Here is a 20,122-nt window from a genome sequence, read left to right on the forward strand (position 1 = left end):
AAAACTCTGCAAAGGTCTTCCAACTCCTGAGGATGTAATTTTAAAAGTATGAAAGTTCAAGTATACGGCACCAACCACTGGAGCGGTGCTCGGCCAGAGCGATCGAAACCTCTGCCAAAGAAGCCTAACAATGGGAGCACATTACAAATTCTGTTACACAGTCCATTCAGTTTAAAGTGGAGCTCAGGTGTGCGCGGTTAAGAACAAAGGAAGGCACACAATAGGTTCTCCAAACAAGCTATATATTTTTCTTTTTTCAGTTCGGGTGAAGAAAAATACAGCTAGGAAAACAAAAGTTCATTAAAAATGAAAAATATTTTTGAACATTATTGAGACCTGTGCAGCTGGAAATCAAAAAAACATCAATGCTGAGCGGATAATGCGCCAGCGCTTAAAAATAAATGAAGAGCAGCGGATTCACTCTGCATCAAGAGACGGCAGTGAGAAACGACTGGAAAAAAACAAGTCTTCAAATACAGTGTAGCAAAAAAAAAAAAAAACCTGACATAAGGGCGGGAGCAAAAGTTCATTTCAGGCTCGCGGTGCTTTCCTTTATCCTCCATGTCTTTGAGAGACAGCTGAGCTCAGAACTCAGTCATCTTCTTGTGTGTGTCGGCCTTCTTGTGCTCTCTCTGGATGGACAGCTCCTGGGCTTTCTGCTGGACCAACAGCCGGCGGGCCGCTGACAGTTTCTCCTCCAACTGCTTCACTATGGATGGGTCCCTTTGCACACATAAAAATAAATAAATAAAAACCCAGACAGATTAGGAATTGAGACGAGATGATGAGTCAAACTGAATTTAGCTGCGTTGGCCACAGAACCATGTGTCTAACCTCGCAACTTCACACCTTATTTACATTTTCGCGCAACTCCCACAGTCCTTCTTTGTAAACTCACATTAATTACCACTTTAACTGTCAGGAACATTATAGCAACTCAAGTTCCACATGCTTCATATCTCACAATAGACTGTTGTATTGTGTAAGCAGAGCGATATATGCAATGGTTTCTAATGTGACAGCAGCTGCTGAGGCTCTGTGGGGAAACAATTGGCTAAGGTTGCAGTACAGCTAATGAAGACTGTGCACTGACCCCAGTACTGACCTGCCTTCCTGTCTGCTGAGTGACTCGCTCAGCTTCTGGATCTCCCTCTCGGTCTGGGACACCCTCTCGGCAGCCTGGAACAGCCTCACGTTCAGACTCCTCTTGGTGCTTTTTCCTCCCCGGTAAGCCTCCACCCCGGTTGCCGCTGATGGCGCAACAGCACCCCCCTCGGGAGGATGAGCGGTCTTGCCTCCAAGCTTGTGGTTGAGAAAGTCAAAAACGGTCTGGCCCCCTCTGGTAGCGACCCGAGGCTTTCTGCGCCGCTTTGGGCGGCCGGTTTGTGCGCCGTCCTTTGCAGCCTTGCTCTGGGTGCGTCTCTGGGTGAACTCAGAACACTGATCCAGAGACTTTCCTTTGGGTAGTACCACCGCCATTACTGGCTCCACTCTGCCCTCCTGGAGCTTTCCCAAGCCTGAAAACATAAAAGACAGTGAGTGAAGAAGAACACAGTGTAATGTGCTTCTTACATCTGCATACATAGACTTTTATTAGGATTCACTGTGCAGTGAAAATGCATTTGTATTCATTCTAAATATGTTAACTAAGACACCAGTTCGCCAGTATCTAACTTAATGTTAGTTTAGTAGTTTGACTGTAATTCTCAATCTCAGACCTACACACAAAAAATGATAGAGTGTGACAGTGAAAACCAGAAGATAGATAGATAGATAGATAGATAGATAGATAGATAGATAGATAGATAGATAGATAGATAGATAGATAGATAGATAGATAGATAGATAGATAGATAGATAGATAGATAGATAGATAGATAGATAGATGTGCTACACACACACACACTACCATTATAAATATTATAATTAAATTATTTATAATTTTATATAGGTTATTTCTCCTCCTTTCAACAACTGAATATTAGACTGGAAGAACCAAAAGATACTGGGAACATTTTTTGTTTTTTGTCTTTCATTCCTTTAATAATAATTAATCAATGTTATTTAATTAGTTATCTCTATTTTTGGTACTTGCTCTCCCTCTTTTGTATGACAAAAGTAGGAAGAAAATCATGGAAGAGGCTGTTTGTAATATCTAAGCTTTTTCCTAATAAACAACCCACCCCTCCCACACAAACCAAAAAACAAAGTAGGTCTGATTGGAAATCTTCAACTCAAACTTGAAGACCGATCTATGTCTTTTAAATGTGCTATACAAAAACATCTGACTTGACTTGATTTTATTTTGGATAGACATTTGTTTGGGTTGAATATACCACAAACCACTTTAAGTTAATATGAAAACTTGTTTCGTTTACGTGGCAAACATACAATCATGTACAGAGCAAAGTGAAAATAAAACTGGACAAAGCACAAATTTAAGCATAGACATTTGTGTGTCTATTGTTAGATGACACACTTTTGAGCTGTGATGCATTGTATATGATTTTAAAGTGCACCTTACTGCCCTCTCGCGTCTTGTTAAAGAAAATAACTGCTTCACCCAAACACCACTGTCTTACACTAACCACACACCATCACAACCTCTCCTAATCTTGGTGCTACTTTTTCTTGTTTCTAAAAGTGTCTTAAATGTATGTTTTGTCCTATTTTTAAAACTCAAGAATTAAAAATAAAACAAAATGACTGCAAAGAGTTAGGTTAGCTGATTTTTAAACAGCATGCCAGGGGTGGACATTGTGACTTCTGAGCCTCAGCGCTGTGTTGTGCACTGTTTGCACTCACCTTTTCCATATTCGTAGCCCATTTTGAGCATGAGCTTGGATCCAATGCCTCTGGTATGCGCCTCCCAGCCACCAAAATTAGCACTGCTTGATGTTTCAGTGGGTTCCACAGCAAAGTCTATAACTGTTGCACAACAAGTAAAAGACACAGTCAGTTCTTTTTTCAAGTCAAGAAAACCCTTCTTCATATTAATAACTGGCCCAATGTGTAGCTATGACAGATACATTTTTACTAACATCGTTCTCTATGATGTCCTGACATGAAACTTTTTTTAACATAAGCTACTTTCAGCTGTTTGTTTGTCAGGAGTTTTACTGACAAAACCCCAAAGGTGAATCGAGCAGGTGATCGTTCACTTGCCAAGAGAAATCACGACACCATGCAGCCTCTTCATTTTCTTTTTTTTCTTTTTTTAAGTGAGTGCCTCTGAACCCCATTGCCTTTTTTATTGGCAGGCAGACTTAAAGATTATATTTTCTGATGTTGTGGCTGATTTGTTTTTTCTTACAAAATGTAAACACACCTTTTGCATATCCCATAGCATCATCTCCATCACCGATGTCATCCGAGTCGGACTCTGATGACAGCGGGTCATCTTCCCTTAAAGGTGGGATAACGCCGTCGGCCTCGACCACGGCATCTTTCAGCAGCAGCGAGTCGAACTTCACAGTGTAGAAACCGCTGTCAATTTCTAAAGTGAGAGGAAGGCTTTGAGTTATTTCTTTATACCTCTTCATACTTTTTTTGTGTTTACATTACGACCACTCTGTGAACAGAATACCTTTTATTTTGCCTGGGTGCCAGATACCGTCCTCATGACGAGCCAAGCAAGATGAACCTTCTTCCAGATTACTTAGATCAGAGTCTAGGAACTCTCTGAGCTCCGACACATAGACCACCTCACCGTGAGAAAACCTTTGATAGTGAAAAAACACCAAATATAACTCTCTGTGTGTACAGATCTGAGATCCAAGTAGATGATACAATAATCTTGTAAGGGACTGAACTGACAGAAGCCCCGAATTTAAATCACGCTGTCAGTAATTTATGGTCACCTCAGTGAAAGTGATAATTTACCTGCAGTTATCCTGAAAGCGACATTTATCCTCCAAGTAGAACGGGCAGGGTTTCATAGACTTCTGGGTGGGGTAGATGTAGAGCACTCGCACTTGTGCCTCATCTCCATCTGGCGGTTCTGCCCCCACTACCATGGCATTGTGATACTCCAATGTTCCCCATGTTGTCCGATAGGGCGCTCTTACTTTGGTACCACTTAGTGCATCTTCTTCTTCCTTGTCCTCTTCTTCTTCCTCTTCATAATCCACCTCCCCCCCTCCCCCGTCCTTAGTTCTCTCTTTGGAATCTGAGCTATTACCCGAAGACTCCCCAAGTTCAGAGTAGAAAGCAGCAAACTCAGCATCAAGTCCACCGTTTGCATCAGTAGCTGCTTCTGATGCATTCACTTGCAGTCCGCTACTTTCCTCGAGGCTTGCAAGCAGCTGACTTTTTCTGACAGACACCAGGCTGGCCTCAGTGAGCTCTATCAGCTGACGGAGATCTTCTTTCAGTTTGAGCAGGTCTGAGTGCTGGGTGGGGTCCAGGCCGGCAGACAGGGCTGTCTCCACCTGCTGCAACTGGGCACTATAGGCAGCGATGGCTGCCTCAAGGGATTCTTCATCCATGCTGACCCTAGGTACGAGCCAGGGCAGGAACCGGCAGCTTATCCCCTTGCGGAAAAAAAACAAGATGCAAAAGATAAAAGGGGAATCTAGATATAAGAAGAAAGATCATTTCGAAAGTCACACTTTATGGGCCACTTATTTATAGCAAGAGAAGAAATTTCCAGATATTTGAGTGACAACAGGACAAAGAGGAAGCATAGCTTCGTGAATGTTGGTAAATCTGAGGTAGACAACAGAACCACATCTAAAAGATGTGATTTCATTGTAATAAGAGCATCGACTGTGTGTTTTGGTGTGTTACGAGGTACCATAACATTTGTCAAGGATTTAACGTAGCAAAATAATCATGTCTGTAACATCATCACAGACTGTTTTAGCTGTTAGCCGTCTTTAAGCTAACTTTTACAACACTTGTATTACCTTTGTAATTAGGGTAGCTGTCTCATATCCACCACGGCGACGGAAAATGACAGCCCCAACAAAATCTTCTTTATTCAAAATATGTTTAGTTCAAATAACTAAATACAGATACTAGGATTGTGCAGCACCGGCAAACATGCCTATATGTATGAGTCTGACGTCCGATCAGTAGTCAAGCTCGCTTAAATGAATGGACTTCCTTTGGGAATACTCTACTTTCAAAATAAAGCTAACATCGTTAAGCGTCAAACCGTTTCGAGAGCTAAAAATTGTCAGAACAAGCTTAAAAATGGGGATTTCTCTGTAGCAAACGTCTTTCTCATAAAAAATTCTATAAATTCCCCGATGTTTTTATTACACATTTTATAGGGTTTCTATCATAGGAAGAAAATTCTGTTTTATTTTGAAGGCAAAGACCCAAAGTCGGAAGCCTTAGTTTACGTTAAACATGTGCGTCGTTGGCGCAGACTCGTGATGCTGGTTATCGGCACAGCTTCATCTGTTTGTAAAAATCTAATTTTTCATTGTAAAGGCAAGCATTTCCAGTCGCTTTCACGGAAGGGGGGCTCCACTTAAACCTAACAATGTGAAGGTAGGCCGTGTTGATACTGACGCTGGTACCGCAGTGGTGCTTTAGAAGCTGGATGCTGTCAGCATGCTGTAGTTCAGCTACATGGTAGACTCGTCTTCTTAGACATGCTCTTGTTAAGTTTGTATTCCGTATCCTAAGATCTACATGAAGCAAACAAGTCTTCCAAAAGTGTTATAGTTGTACTAACGGATACAAGGGACCAACGCTAGTGTTTGGCAACACAAAACATCATAACTATCAGTGAAGCTGGTGCATGCAAATTCGGATGGATTCTTTTATTGACAGTAAGATGTAAAGCATTGTAATGCCATTTATATACAAAGGCTGTACCTGTGATCATACTGTAGAAGTAGGTTTTTATGTAATTAACCTGTAAATATAGGCCTTCAAAGTTACCAGCTGACCAAATCATATTCAATCACAAAGACAAAGTAGCAAAAATAAATCAATAAACTTATATCTTCTTGAGCAGCACAGACAGCTTCCCGGCTGCTTACAGCACTTACTCTCGTGTTCTGCATTTCTAGCCATTCTCCGTCACCTAAGCGCCCCTGCAGTGATGCCTCCAGCCATGTCTCAAATAAGCGATCCAAAGATTGCTTTTGCCTACTTGCGCCCAGCCTGTGTCCTGCTCACCCGAGAGCCCACAGTGGTTAATGTGGAAACACTCAAAGGCCAGTTAAAAGAAGTCAACGATGCCACGTTGCAGCAGCTTCAGGAGTACGTCCTCTTCCCTCTTCGATTTGTCCTTAAAGTCCCCGGGGCTAAGAAGGAGCAGCTGGTGCAGTCTGTGACCGAGGCAGTAAGCTATGTTTTGGAGAACACTTGCATCCACAGCTGGGAAACCCTCCACAACCTCTTTTCCGAGCTTTGCCTGTGCCTGTCCTCTTCAGCTGATCCCGGGAAGCCTGCAGATACGTCAGAGGAGCTAAAATCAGCTGTTCTGAGGTGCCTGGATGCCCTGCTTCATGCTGCTTATGGTGATATAGTGTTCAAACTCTTTGAACCGATTATGCTGCCTGGGCTGGGTGCTGCCGTTTCACTGCTGCTGGCTTTGGGAGAGAAGGAGAAATCTCGAGATATACAGACAGCAGCCTTGACGTGCCTCCAGGCTTTGACTCTGCAGTGTGACTGCACCCAGGAACACGTAGTCCCATCATCAGAGGAGCGATGCTTTGTAGGCAGCGCCATGGCATCATTTTTACCTGGAATCACCATGGCTACGGCCAGGATCATTACAGGAGATTTGAGGCAAGGCCATGCAGTCACAGTCCGGGCCATCAAGGTACCACATGTTTGTTAATCAGATTTACAACAACAGCACAATAATGGCTTAACACTTTATTAGACGATAGTCATCATATGTAATCGATGATCTCATGCAATTTCATAGTTCGCAAGTGAACATTTACCTTGTTAACTGACTTGAACATTTAATAAACCGTATATTAAAAAATTTATTATGTGATTGTTTGATTTGTTGAATAATTCAGTTGACCTAAACCTTTCATTTACAGAGCATAAAGAGGGCTTGTATAGTTTTTCCAGAACTAAAGGAAAATTTGACAATAGCATAATACAAATGCACTGCAGTGATCTGATTATGTGATCACCTGTTGTCAGGTTTGGTCCAGGACTGTGGAGCTTGTCATGGAGGATGTCCAGCTCCAGTCCACTGAGTCCTATAAGACTCCCTCTGCAGACCTGGGGAGGATCGGACAGCTCATAGTCCTTCGGACACCGGAGTGGGTGAAGAACACGGCAGGGAAGCTGTCTGTCCTGCTCAAGAAGATAATCTCATGCACTTCAGCGCACCAGCACTGGAGGGTTAGAGTGGCAATGGTGGAGTTGGCCGATCACCTGCTGGCCAAATGCAGTCACTCACTGACTGATTGTGTAGGATCACTACTAGAAGCACTGGTGGGGGCAATCAATGATGTGGAACCTAGAGTCAGAGAGAGGTTTGATTTGATTGATATTTTTATAAAGAAAAGGAAGAAATGAATCGTAATTAATGGATACAAGATGTTTACTGATACTGCTATTTTCTCCTCTAGGTGTGAAGTTGCTCTCAGAGAGGTATCCCAGAGAAATCAGAGGTGCAGCGGCAGCAGTGGCACTCAGACCTTCACTGACATCTTATCTGAGAATCTCCATTCTTTGGCCACCTCCCTACCCAGACTGATGAGGACCTCTGATGACCAGAAGAAGCTCTTTGTTCTCAACGTGTTTTTGGGCTACTTAAAAATCTTAGGACCGCTTGTCTCTGTGGTGCTGAACTCGGCTGCACATCTGGAGAGGATTTCCAAAGCCTTAATGCAGGTAATGTAACAATAAGGTTACACTGCTTTTGATGTTATTATGCAACAACAGCCATGGATTTAAATAAAAAGTACACTTTTATCATATATATATATATATATATATATATAGATTTAGAGATCTGTACAGCAATTTGTGTGTCTTGTTGAGCATGCACCAACACACACACAAAAACAATGAACACACATAAGCTTTTTTGCAAATGTTTCTATAAAAACCAGAGTAGTGTTCATTTGTGGATATATATGCTCACTTTTGATGATGATGTGATAAGGTGTTATCTCATCTATACATAAAAGTACTTCAAACCCCACATGCACATGTAATGTGATCTGTGTGTGTCGGACAGCTCAGACATGTGTGTCTGACGATCTGTAAATGAGCATAGTAGACATAAAAAAGTAAAGTGAGAGAAATCGAGTTGCCACAAATATCTCTATATCTAAATAATCCACGCAATTTATATAGTCGAAAAAGAGTAGAAAGAAGTTTACACTTATTTGATCCCATCTCCCTTAATACTCTTTAATATTTAAACATTTCATTCGTCAAATTCTAACAAATGTGCTGTTGTAGCTACTCACAGTGAGTTTTTCTTTTACATTTTTTCCCATCTACCAAAGAGCAATGATATCAGGGAGGTGTCTGCACAGCCCAGAGGACACTAAAAGGCAATTCCCATCTCAGCCAGTCTGTTCACCATGCTGCCATCTGGCAAGCAATACAGAAATATAAAACATTAACAGTTTCCTTCTTTCCTCATTTTCTCTACTTCTTCAGGCTGTCAGTTTACTGAATGATCCTCAACACTTTACCACGAAGAACAGCTATTTTTTTTCCTATTTTTAAGTGATAAAAAGTTTTGTTATACAACCATTTATTTAATAACAATAATAATAAGGATTATTCTTGACTCTTTAATACAATTTCAATTTCAATTCAATATAAGAACGAAGACATGTGCAAATATAGTGTAATTTAGATGTGTTCAGTAACTATGTGAATGAGTGTGCAAATAAGGTCTACTTTGTAGTGGATTTGTGGAAGTTTTTGTTGTTTTTGAGTCTTTTGGTGAGTATTGTAAGGTGTTTGTGTATGTCAGTTCTTTGGTTGTATTGAGTTGAGGACTCTGACTGCTTGGGGAAAAAGCTCTTGCAGTGTCTGGTGGTTACGGTTTTGATGCAGCGAAACTGTCTGCCAGATGGAATCAGGGAGAATAGAGTATATGAGGGGTGGAACGTGTCCTTCACCATGCTGTTTGCACGTCGGATGATGTGTGTGTTGTAGAGTTGGTAGATGGGTGGGAGAGGGCCTCCAATGATCGTCTCTGCTGTCCTCACTATCCGCTGCAGAGACGTCTTTTCAGCAAAAGTTCAGTTCCCATACCAGATAGCGATGTAGCAGCAGACGACACTTTCAGTGGTTCCCTGGTAGAATGATGTGAGGATGGGAGGAGGGAGACTGGCCTTCTTCAGTTTGGTGTTCAGGTTCCAAGAGAGGTCATCATATGTGCACTCCCAGGAACCTGAACACTGTTGACCATCTCAACAGCAGATCCGTTGATTTTCAGTGGGGTGTGGGTCGTTGAGCTCTTCCTGAAGTTAACAACCATCTCTTTAGTCTTCTTAACATTCAGAGACAGGTTGTTACTCTGACACCAGTCCACCAGGTGTTGTACCTCCTTTCTGTATTCAGACTCATCGTTGTTGGTGACCTGGTTATTAATGCAAAAAATAATATTTTTAAATGTAGTCTCTTCAGGACTGCAGCCCAAAATATAGTATTTGACTTGTCAATGTTCATGTACAAAACCAAAATGATATATGTCTTATTTTGTGTAGAAATACAGGGCACCTTGGCATTAGTATTTTGTAGTCTGTAGTGCGGCTGCTTTAAGGTCCAATCTTGAATGTTTTTAGATTTCCTAACCCCGTTAAATTTCCTAAAGCTTCTGCGTGCTTTACAGGTGCTGGAACTCGATGTGATGGATGTTCGCATTGTGGAGGAGAGGAGTTACGCTGCTGCCGTGGAGACGAGCACCGGCTCCCATGATTCCTACACCACTCACACACAGAGGAAGCATTTTCTCTACTTCACAGATGAGAAAATCTTCTCTGTGCTCATGGAGATCTGTCGCACATTAGGTATAATTGCTCTTTGACTTGGACTCAGTTAGCCACTCCTGTTTTTTATCATCATTGTGCCTTTTCCATTGTAATTTCAAATGAATTTAAAGCAGTTATCTTCTAAAAACAACGACAGCTGGTATAAATACTCGTGGGTTGTAGCTGGCTCATTTCTTTAGCTCTCACAGATAACGTTTTTTTGTCTTTAGGTTATTATGGCAACATCTACCTGCTGACCGATCATCTGCTGGACTTGTACTGCCAGTCTTCAGTGTACAGAAAGCAGGCTGCCATGGTGTTAAATGAGACAGTTAGAGGTGCAGCAGGTATCGCTGTGGCAGACCAGAGTCAGGGTTTGGAGACCAAAGTTCGTGAAAGCCCTGCCACCCAGGAAGATATTAAAGCAGCAGCTGTTTCTATCATTGAGGAATACACCAGCCTGAACAACTGGCATTTGATTACAGTCAGCAAGGAGATGGATAGAGACCAACAGGATCAGCAGGTGAGGATATTTCAGTCCTGGGGCATCATTCATCAAGCATTTCCACACATAATATATCATTTGTTAACTTCATCTTGCCTCTAAGTGGAGTTCCTGACAAGTAGTATACTGACTCATCTCCTGTAGAGATGATTACAAAGAAATGTGCAAAATGCACATCCAGTCTAAACAGCAGAGCTGTTTGTACATAGATGCTACAAAATAAATCTAAGCAGTAAAACCTGGTTTAGACTAATTTAACTGAAGACTGAAAACATAAACAACACTCCTCATATCTTTTTAGAAATAATGCAAACATAGGCAAGGAATAGAGGGCACATTTTTGGGTGTTGCAAGGGCTTTATTGTACAGAGTGAGGAGCGATCAGCGGATATTCGGATCAGCGGATATATACTTGGCCAGTTCTGGTTGCAGCAGCCTGTTACCATGTTTTGCTGTTCTACATGCACAAAAACACTTTACAACTCCAAAGACACAAAGAAGTGAAATGATGTCGTTGTGATGGTCTGGCTTCACACGTCTGGGAGTGTCAAGGACTCTTCATTTACTTCTGCACAAACTTGTTTAAAATCACGTGGGCTCTGGGCTTTACCAGCTCACGTATCCACGCCTCTTTTCACACTGATTTCTCAGCAGACTGAGCAGAAGTCAAAGCTGCTGCGAGATTTGAAGTAGCTACTCTGAAGTATCAAGGCTGGATTTTTGGAGCACGAGAAAATATCTGCAAAACTCCACCGAACAGAGGCCATAAACCTCTGGCAGCTTTCTGTTAGTTAGTAGATAAACTTGCAGTTTCACTCTGTCAGCTAAAAAGTACAAACATCCTGCCGGCATTGCCAAATAAAAGAATCGAAGAACACAGATACACGTTTGTCAGGAGGAATTTTTGACTCCTATAGAGGCGCTTTCTGTTTCTGCACTCAAGTCAAACTGGGTCATAAATGGAGTGCAGTATGAACCTAGTTTTCTTACTAAAACACATGGTAAGATGTTGAATGCTTTTTCATCCTTATAAAAAAAATTTTACACAAAGAAACAGAATGACTCTGTTTGAGACGAACAAGCTGCCTGCATAGACGGGCTCAGTAAAAGATGTCGATAGTTCGATTGGAGAGATCATACATGCCACTTCCTCTATAGCTGAAAATTCACAGGACATTTATAAACAACAGTGATTCCCAAAGTGTGGGCTGGGGCCCCCTTGTGGGCTACAGAGGTACTGCAGCTGGGCTGTAATACTTCTATTAGAGCTCAAAGCTATATACTTACAGTATTAGCTTATATTTATTTATTATCTATTAATTGATGTATTTATATAAAATTTGATTTAAAACTGGTACTAGGAAATTATTAGCTTATGATTTTACTCATTACTCTGACCTAAATAGAAAAAGAGAACACATTAGACTGGTTTTGTTCTCTTTACTCTGGCTTCCATTACGTTTTAGAATTGATTTCATTTCACTGACTTTTAACGCTGTGAGTCGTGACGCTCCTGCCTACATGTCTGATATTTTTGAACCCCACGCTCCCTCTTGCAGCCTGAGATCATCTAATCAAAGGCTGTTGGTGGTCCCACAAACACGTTTTAAGCCTGGAGGAGAGTGCTGCATTCAGTCATTGTAATGATAATAATTATCATTATTATTATTAAGTTTACTGCTCTTTTATTCAAGATTGTCTCTTAGTGTCAGGTGGGCCACACATTGATTTTAACACTTTACATATGAGTGCGTAGGATGAGCATTTTATAACAGCCTGTGTGGTTTTTGTTTTTGCAGGAAGGCTAAAAGCTGTTTAATGTCTGATCTAACTGTGTCAGACATTTGCGTTCTCACGCGCATGGATAATATCTAGAAAACCTCAGGTCTGCAGTACATGTGTAAAAGTGGTTAGAAAGCAGTGCATTAACATGTGTTTTTGTCTCCTTGCGTAGCTGCTCAGTCCATCCAGACTCCTCTCCATATCCAACAGTGATGCCGGCAACTCAAATACAAGCTCTCTCCAAGTGATTCCTTCATCATCAACATCTGCATCCACGATCCACCAGCTCAACAGCAACATCTGGCAGCTGTGCATCCAACTCGAGGGCATCGCCTGCTGTGCTCAGGCGCTGGGCCGCGATTTCCGTCCCTTGTTGATGACCTCGCTGTATCCTGTGCTGGAGAAAGCTGGTGAGGAGACGCTGCTGGTCAGCCAGGCGGGACTGAGCTCCATGTGGGACATCAGTAAGGCCTGTGGATACGCTTCCCTCAAGGAACTGATCAATGAGAACTCTGACTACCTGCTTAATGACATTTCACTCAACCTTCAGAGAATCAGCCAGCATCCACAGGTAGTTATGTTTTTAACCCAAAATGGACACAGAAATGACTGCTGGAGGGTTTACCTGATTTCCTCCTTTGTCTGCTTTGTGCTGCCCTGAGCTTGTACTGTATTTCATTATAATCCTGTCTTGTTGCCCAGGCTCCACGGGTGTTGACAGTTATGTTGACTCACTCTGACTGCAGCCTGCTGCCGCTGGTCGGGGACATCGTTCAGGATGTGCTGACGGCTCTGGATCTCAGCTACGAGCGCACAGCTGCTCTTTTCTGCTCCGTGCTGCACGCGCTCATGAAGGCACTGGGTAAGATTTCAACAGTGATGTCAGCTTGAGTCTCACATATGCTGGGAGTCAAAGAGGACAAGGAAGAAAATGCAGTGTCTTTAAAACTTTCTGTCAAGGAGTACACTTCAGGATAAATAACTTTGCTCGTTATCAAATTATCAGTATCTTTGGAAACATTTAATACATCGTGATGGTTTAAATGCTCAGTCGTTTTCTGCTACATATTCATAATGATATTTATACAGCGGCACTATAGGTGTTTGCAGTTTTACAAGCCCTCACAATAAAAATGTGTAAATTAAATGTCACTAATGGCTCTTTCCAAAAAACATCAGTGTCTGTGTCACACTGATTTGATCAGCTGACTTATTTTATTGTAACCAAACCTATGCTCATATTGTTGTCTTGTTTTTCCTTTAGCGAGGTGGTTTCCTTCCACTTGTAGCAGGACCAGTAAGTCTACCAGCTACAGGCAACGCTCCAGTGACCAGGAAGACCTCAGCATTCGCCAATTCCTGCTGAATTACCGCAAACAGAAAGAACTGGCAGAGGGCATTGGAATAGAGGATGATGACACTGAAGACCAAGGTAATAGGTCTGTCTAAGGGCCAGTGGAATATAAGCTATAGGTTGTAGTGGTGATTATTTTAGATTCAGAGTGTAGAGGAGATGGATCATTGTAATTAAGAGTCATAGAAATCTGAACCTCACTGCTAAACTGGCGGTCTAACTGTACATGTGCTCCATTGCAGAAGTCCCTCCCACTGAGTGTGAGGATGTTGAAGATACTGGTAGTCCTGATGTGAAAGCAGAGCTTCCCTCCCACCTCAGCATCACTAAGGATGTTATGGAGCGCTGCATTCATCTGCTGTCTGATCCCAGCCTCAGGCTCCGACTCAAGGTACTGTATCAGTAGTTTTACGTAGAGTCAACTGTTGGACTAATAACAAAAATAATCATTCTTGTGAAGGTAGGACCGCCAGCGTTGGTACAATTCATCCTGTTAGAACTGTGTGGATGACTGTTCAGTGGTGTAATGCTCATCAAGGAAAAACATTCAGTCTGGTCCAGGAGTGAAACAGAAATAAGTCTGCGCTGAAGTCGTGCCTGCTCAGGAGTTTGGGCTCTCAATGAAGACCTCAGTAATTAGTTTCAGCTCACATATAATCAGGATCAAAACAGAGATAATTGTTAGGTGTGTTGTGTTTCTTTGTCTTTAGGTACTGGACGTGCTGGAGTTGTGCGTTCAGGTGCTGAGTGAGAGGGAAAATGAACTGCTGCCTATGGCTCATCGCTGCTGGCCAGCACTCCTGCAGAGACTCACAACTGATGACCCATTAGCAGTCCTCAGAGCCTTCAGGGTAAGTAAAACAAACCTCTCTTTTCATTATGTGAGTCAAAATTATTCAAGTCGTCTTTAGTTTTAAACTCTTAGTAGTGAAAGAATGAAAGATGGTGCCCAACAACAGGCTTATTTCATTCAGAAATAGTTCTATTATTTACTTTTTTGGGTTGTAATGTGAAGACTCTTTAAATTAACATTTCTTCTATCGGCACAGAAAAATCAGTGTGGATGCCTTCTTAGAGGCTGCTTGTCGGTGTAAATTGGGCTACTCGTCAGCTCCTGTCATCAGCTGGACTATTTTTGAATTTGTTATTCATGTTTTCATTGATGAACTGACAAATTCAAACACATTAAGTCTGTAAACAGTCATTTATTCACTCAGAGCTGCTGCTGGGAAATTGTTTCATCAGCTTTGGGATATATACGAGTTTTGTAAATGCTATAATTCATCCAGGAGTATACAACGGGAAGGTTTTATTGAATTTTGACAGCTTGCTGCTTTTGTACATTACATTTTTGTACATTTCATTCCAGGTGCTGTGCGTGCTGGGTGAAACATGTGGGGACTTTCTGAGGAGGAGGGTTTCTAAAGAGGTTCTGCCCAAGCTGAGCGCCTCTCTGGCACGGCAGGCTCCGATCAGCGCCAAGGCTGGGCCTGTCTACACACACACCCTGGCCTACAAACTGCAGCTGGCTGTATTGCAGGGGCTGGGCTCACTGTGCCAGAGACTGGATCTGGGTAAGAGAATAGAGACACAGTGCTCACAAACAGCACAGTTTCACCAAGACACAACATAGTGCATCATCCTGTAGAACTGTACCTGGGCTCTGGCAATGATCAAAGCAGCCACAACATGGACAAATCAGAGCAAGACAACTATTCTTAGTATGACGCCTCACTTTATGGAGATTGGTGCAACATGAAGCCCATTTATGTAAAAATACATTGAAGACAGATGACCTCTTATCTTATCTTTATCTAACCTCTTTTCAGCTGTAATATTTAACTGAACACAACAAGAGCAAAGAGCTACCAGGATTTTTTTGGCCTACTGTTAAATGCCCCCTGTTCAATACTTTACTTTTTCTCTGTGCTGTTTTGATCCCATATTTATTTTGGGTAAATACATGTTATCTATCTTATTGAAGCCTATTTGATCACAGGGCTGTAACTTTCTTGTAGGAATCAACTTTATGATTTATAAATGAATGAGTTATAGTCAGCTTTCTTCCTGTGAGTGAGACAACAGCAATACAAGTTTGTGTCTGTACTTTAGTACAGAGATGAAGATGTCTCTATACTGAGGTTAACAAATTAGGTTGTTAGCCTGATTTGACATTAAAGCTGTGTGTGGGGAGATGCGTCGTCAGAAAAAGCCAAAGAATTTATTGAAGCTCCTTCACCACCAGGTGGCAGTCTCGTATAACAATGAAAATCAACCATTGGTATCACAGCATAAATCAGGGCATCTCTGCTTTATTATACAAACCTTAAACAGTTTGACATCCTAAACGCATGACAGTGATGTTGTTCCTAAAAATGCCTCTTCACTGTGGCAGCTCTGTCATTCAACATATGTTAACCATGACTTTGATGATACAGACCACAGCCAGCTGTGCCAGCAGGATGCTGCTCAAGTCCAAACTGCACACACAGCTACGACTGCAAGCAGCTCTTCTTATACCCAACTGAGAAACGTGATTGTTCAATCAGCGAATCATGAGGTGACAGCGAAGGAGGCCGTTTAATTGATAAGATCAGAGAAGTTGTTGTTTTTGTTTACTTTGTGCTCAACATACTTCCATTAGCATGTTGAAAATATTCAAGGCCTGCAGGCTTCTGCCATTGCATTCCCAATTATGCAATTATGAGCTGCTTGTGTGATTTTTGGTCACCTGCGCAGTGTGGAGGTGAACTGAGTGACAGAGTGAACATCACAAATGTCACACCCTCCCACTGAGGTTCATCGCTGACAGAGGAAAAGAGTCACAAAGGTGACAGAGCTGTCTGCAGCCTTTCCAGAGCCAGCGTTACATCTAACAGTGACAAGGACTGCAGTGTAAAGACAATTGTAAGATATCAGGTTGTTTGTGAAACTGTTCCTTTAAAATAGCTTACAGCACTTTTTGTACTGCAAACTCTCATACAGTGTAGTGTGCAGATAAACAGGCACGATACACGTTGTGTGTTTGAGATGCTCTTTGTGATTATTCTTTGAAGTCGGTTTCAGTATGGTCTTCAGGTCACAGGGGGTGGGACAAAGATGGTTTTAAAAAGGAGATTAACCAGCAGTGGTGAGGGAGACGTGGTATGTAGTGGGAGGGGGCAATTTCAAGAATAAATGCTCACCTGGACAGGCAGAATTATTGTTGGTAAGCTTTAACGTTCTGACCTCTCAAAACTGCTGTGAAATCCTCCCCGAACCACCTCAGCAGTTTTACTGAGCTCATTAGTTATCAGAGGTAAAGTCCAGGCTTGGCCTACTTTTTATACTCCACAACAGTACCCATGTATGTAGTGAAGCCTGGAGCTGCACATGTAACGTGCCCCACTTACCTCACATCCTACTGCACCACTGCCTGCTGTTTCAGCCCATCCACCACCCCAGCATCCACCTGTGTGCTCCTGGAGGTTCATGAGTAACATATTTGCAGGGAGTGATCCACCCGAAGACCAGGCACCGAGCTCAAACTGTATTCTGCTGCTGTGATTAATCAATGAAATTAACTTGGCTTTGATCCATTTCATTCTTTTTTATTTTCTTTTACAAGTCGATTTCTGTTGAAATTTCTGGATAAAATATAAAAGTATTACAATTGTTATATGAATAAAATATAGTAAAAATGTCCTGTGTTTGGTTTTCTCAGCTGAAGCAGACCTAGATGTGGTTTGTGAAGCCTGTCTACCCTACCTGAGCTCCAGACAACCCATCAGACTGCAAGAAGCCTGTTTAAAGTAAGTCTTTATTAAGGACCGCTGTAGTCTTGGGACCTGAGAATGGAATACCTCAGGAATAATCAGGTTCCTGCATGTTCTGGGTAAAGACACCAGTATTTGTGACTTTAAAGTATATTACCTGTAATATAAGACTTTTAACCCTTTGCTGCAAACTTTAGTAAATCAGTTTGTGGGCCTGATTTAAATATCACCCTCACTCATTTTGTCCCTTGAGAAAGAAGTTCCAGAAATACGCAGATGTAGTTCTGCAGTTGTGGCTAAAACCAATAGGAGCGGCTAAGCTAACTTCAGGTTGGCACACAACAGTGCTAACTTACAATAGCTAGCAATCCCAACTTGGCAAAAGTGTTCCTAGCCAGGTAAAGAGGATAAAAAGTGAGAATGACTGTGATGAGTTTATATGTGGCATATCATCACAGGTCAGTTGCTGTACAGGCGTGAATAGAAGTGTCTTCAGGACACGTAGGGCCGTGATCTCCCAATACTGTGTGTACGAATCTGAAAGGGAACTCGTTTCACCTTTACACTGGCATCTGATGCAAAAAGTGTGCACTGTGAGACCTACAGTAATGTAAAGGACAGATGGAAGTTGTGAATAAAAAAAAGCAAATAAATAAATAAATAGCTCAGAATGCAGTATGCAAGCAACCTTTAATAACTCACATCATTCTGAATTATTGATCTAAGTGTTTGGGTAGCAACATAGCAGCCACAAGTAAAAACACACGCTTTAATATACTTAAGTGTTTTCCTGCTTGGAGGTGATTTAAAAAACAAAGCTGAAGAGAAAAGCAGTGTTGAGTTAATGAGCTTATAGTTAAACTGTTGGTTTGCATGTTAAAGCCAGCAAAACTCGTTCAGTCTGTCACTTTGGATTATAGGAAGGTGTTTTCCATACAATAGATATTACGTACAAAGTGAACACACAGCTCAGAGCTAATCCTGTTCCCATGTTTTTTCCCTTTCCTGCACAGTGTGTTCCGACACTTAATCCAGGTGGATCCGGACACCTTCTGGTTTACTCTAAATGAGCTGCACTGCCCGTCCTCTTACATCCCACACCACCCCGACCTCCTGCCGGTGCAGCTGAACGGCACGGGCAGGCCGAGAGACGAGTTCTCGGACAACGTGTTCAAACTGCTCAAGGAGGAGTTTGGCTCCGTTACTGAGACAGTTAACCAGCCAGTCAGCTAATGAGCTGCTGCTTGATGAAATTGACTCTTCTCACAAATGGACAACTTATTGAACCACGACTTCAACAGGTCAATTAACTGAAAGAAATCTGTCAGCTGTGCCAAATAGTTGATCACCTAGCTCTGTGGAATTAAGAGCTACTCTGTAATTTACAAAATGTTACTTAGTCATCACCTTCATTATCTAACCTCCTAGCTTCTGCTAGCCCACAATTAGTACTTGCTGTACATTAACATTAGATGAAAATGGAGCTCTACTGAGTTATGTTTGATTAAAAAGAGAAAACAAAAACGAAAGTATCTGACATTTGTCTCTTTCCTTATTTTCCTGAGGAGGGAATCTCAGCAGATGAATTCACACACATTTTTACATCATATGATTTGATATACCTTTATTAGTCCCACAAGGGGAAATTTCATAAGGCTGCCGACCTATTGCACGCAATGGCGGCACCATCTTACCCTCCGACCATACATACATTACACAAAACATCACATGGGGAAGACAGGTCAGAGAGGTATAACAATGGAAAATGCACCACATGAGGAAAGATAAGGAGAAAAAAATAACTCCCCCCAGACTGAGCTCCAACAGGGAGATCAGTTTGAGAACAGAAAAAAAACACCTCTGCACATAGCACATGAAAAAACTCTTAATACACCAAAGAGAAACATGACAAGCAACAGGGGTGGGCAAAGGGTGAGAGACAGCCGATTTAGACAGTACATCCGGGCCTGCAGCCTGTGCGCTGGTCTCCTTGATCCACCGTCAGCATCGGAAGGGAATAAGCGTTGAAGGCGTTTGGAAAGGGAGGGGGGATGAGTGTGTGTGTGTCCAGTTCAGCTGAGACAGTCCTTCGCCCTGCTAGGCTAAGTAAACAGTCTTCCAGCCAACCCAGGTGGCCTTGCATGGAATGGGAAGGAACAGTCTAAACACAGACGTTATCAGGGTGTTGTTGTTCGGCTCCAGCCTTGCTACCGCAGCTGGCGCCGAGAGGGTATCCGCATGAGGTGATGGTGCTTTTTACTTTAGTGCGAACAGCTCATATGAATTTCAAAGCAGTTCTACAGTCCAACACTGATCTCTCAATCTCCCGTTGGAGAGCCGCGAGCTTCGCCATACTTGCGTTCTGTGATGTTGTCATTCTTGTGCTCAAGGAGCCGATTCTGAGAACTCACGACAGTGTGCCTCCCCGAGATGTCATCCAATTTGCGCTCAGAGATGTTATTCCGAGCTAGCCCTTCCGAGATGTAATCCAGTCTGCACTCAGAGATCTTATTCTGAGTATTCACAGCAGCCGTTGCCTTTCCAAGATCTTATCCGTGCTGCACTCAATGAGCCCATTTTGAGAAACTCACGCCTCTTCCCATCGTTCCAATCCCGGCGGGCAGCCTTGTGGGGGTTTGAACAGCCGATTCCGCTTTCTTAATTCTTCGATAAGTCAGGGCCAAGCCAGCTCCGATCAGCCAGAACCCTGTTACCATGGTTCCGAATAGGTAGATATCTTCAACACTCAGGCTCACCCAAGCCCAAACTTCTCATTGAGAAAGGGGTGTCAATTGCATTC

At 42.4% G+C, this 20,122-nt stretch overlaps 2 protein-coding genes across 2 annotated transcripts; one reads left to right on the top strand and one right to left on the bottom strand.

The window, feature by feature from the left end:
- Positions 1-225: 225 nt before the first annotated feature.
- On the bottom strand, positions 226-5,094 carry zgpat (zinc finger, CCCH-type with G patch domain). Its single transcript, XM_026153214.2, has 7 exons — positions 4,908-5,094; positions 3,883-4,532; positions 3,587-3,720; positions 3,329-3,496; positions 2,806-2,928; positions 1,106-1,517; positions 226-723 (listed from the first exon to the last, which is right to left on the bottom strand). Exons 2-7 carry the CDS (start codon positions 4,485-4,487, stop codon positions 585-587), a joined length of 1,581 nt encoding a protein of 526 aa, XP_026008999.1. The 5' UTR covers positions 4,488-4,532; positions 4,908-5,094; the 3' UTR covers positions 226-584.
- Positions 5,095-5,341: 247 nt separating this feature from the next.
- Positions 5,342-18,851, top strand: LOC113012825 (TELO2-interacting protein 1 homolog). The gene is made up of 14 exons (XM_026153175.2): positions 5,342-5,499; positions 6,027-6,784; positions 7,123-7,460; positions 7,557-7,821; positions 9,788-9,965; positions 10,157-10,449; positions 12,386-12,784; positions 12,916-13,075; positions 13,478-13,645; positions 13,810-13,958; positions 14,278-14,418; positions 14,937-15,141; positions 17,271-17,358; positions 18,336-18,851. The coding sequence occupies exons 2-14, from the start codon at positions 6,059-6,061 to the stop codon at positions 18,553-18,555; spliced, it is 3,330 nt and encodes a 1,109-aa protein (XP_026008960.2). The 5' UTR covers positions 5,342-5,499; positions 6,027-6,058; the 3' UTR covers positions 18,556-18,851.
- The last annotated feature ends 1,271 nt before the right edge of the window (positions 18,852-20,122 follow it).

Source organism: Astatotilapia calliptera, chromosome 20 (genome assembly GCF_964374335.1).
Source record: "Astatotilapia calliptera chromosome 20, fAstCal68.1, whole genome shotgun sequence".
In the NCBI taxonomy this organism is placed as follows: Eukaryota; Metazoa; Chordata; class Actinopteri; order Cichliformes; family Cichlidae; genus Astatotilapia; species Astatotilapia calliptera.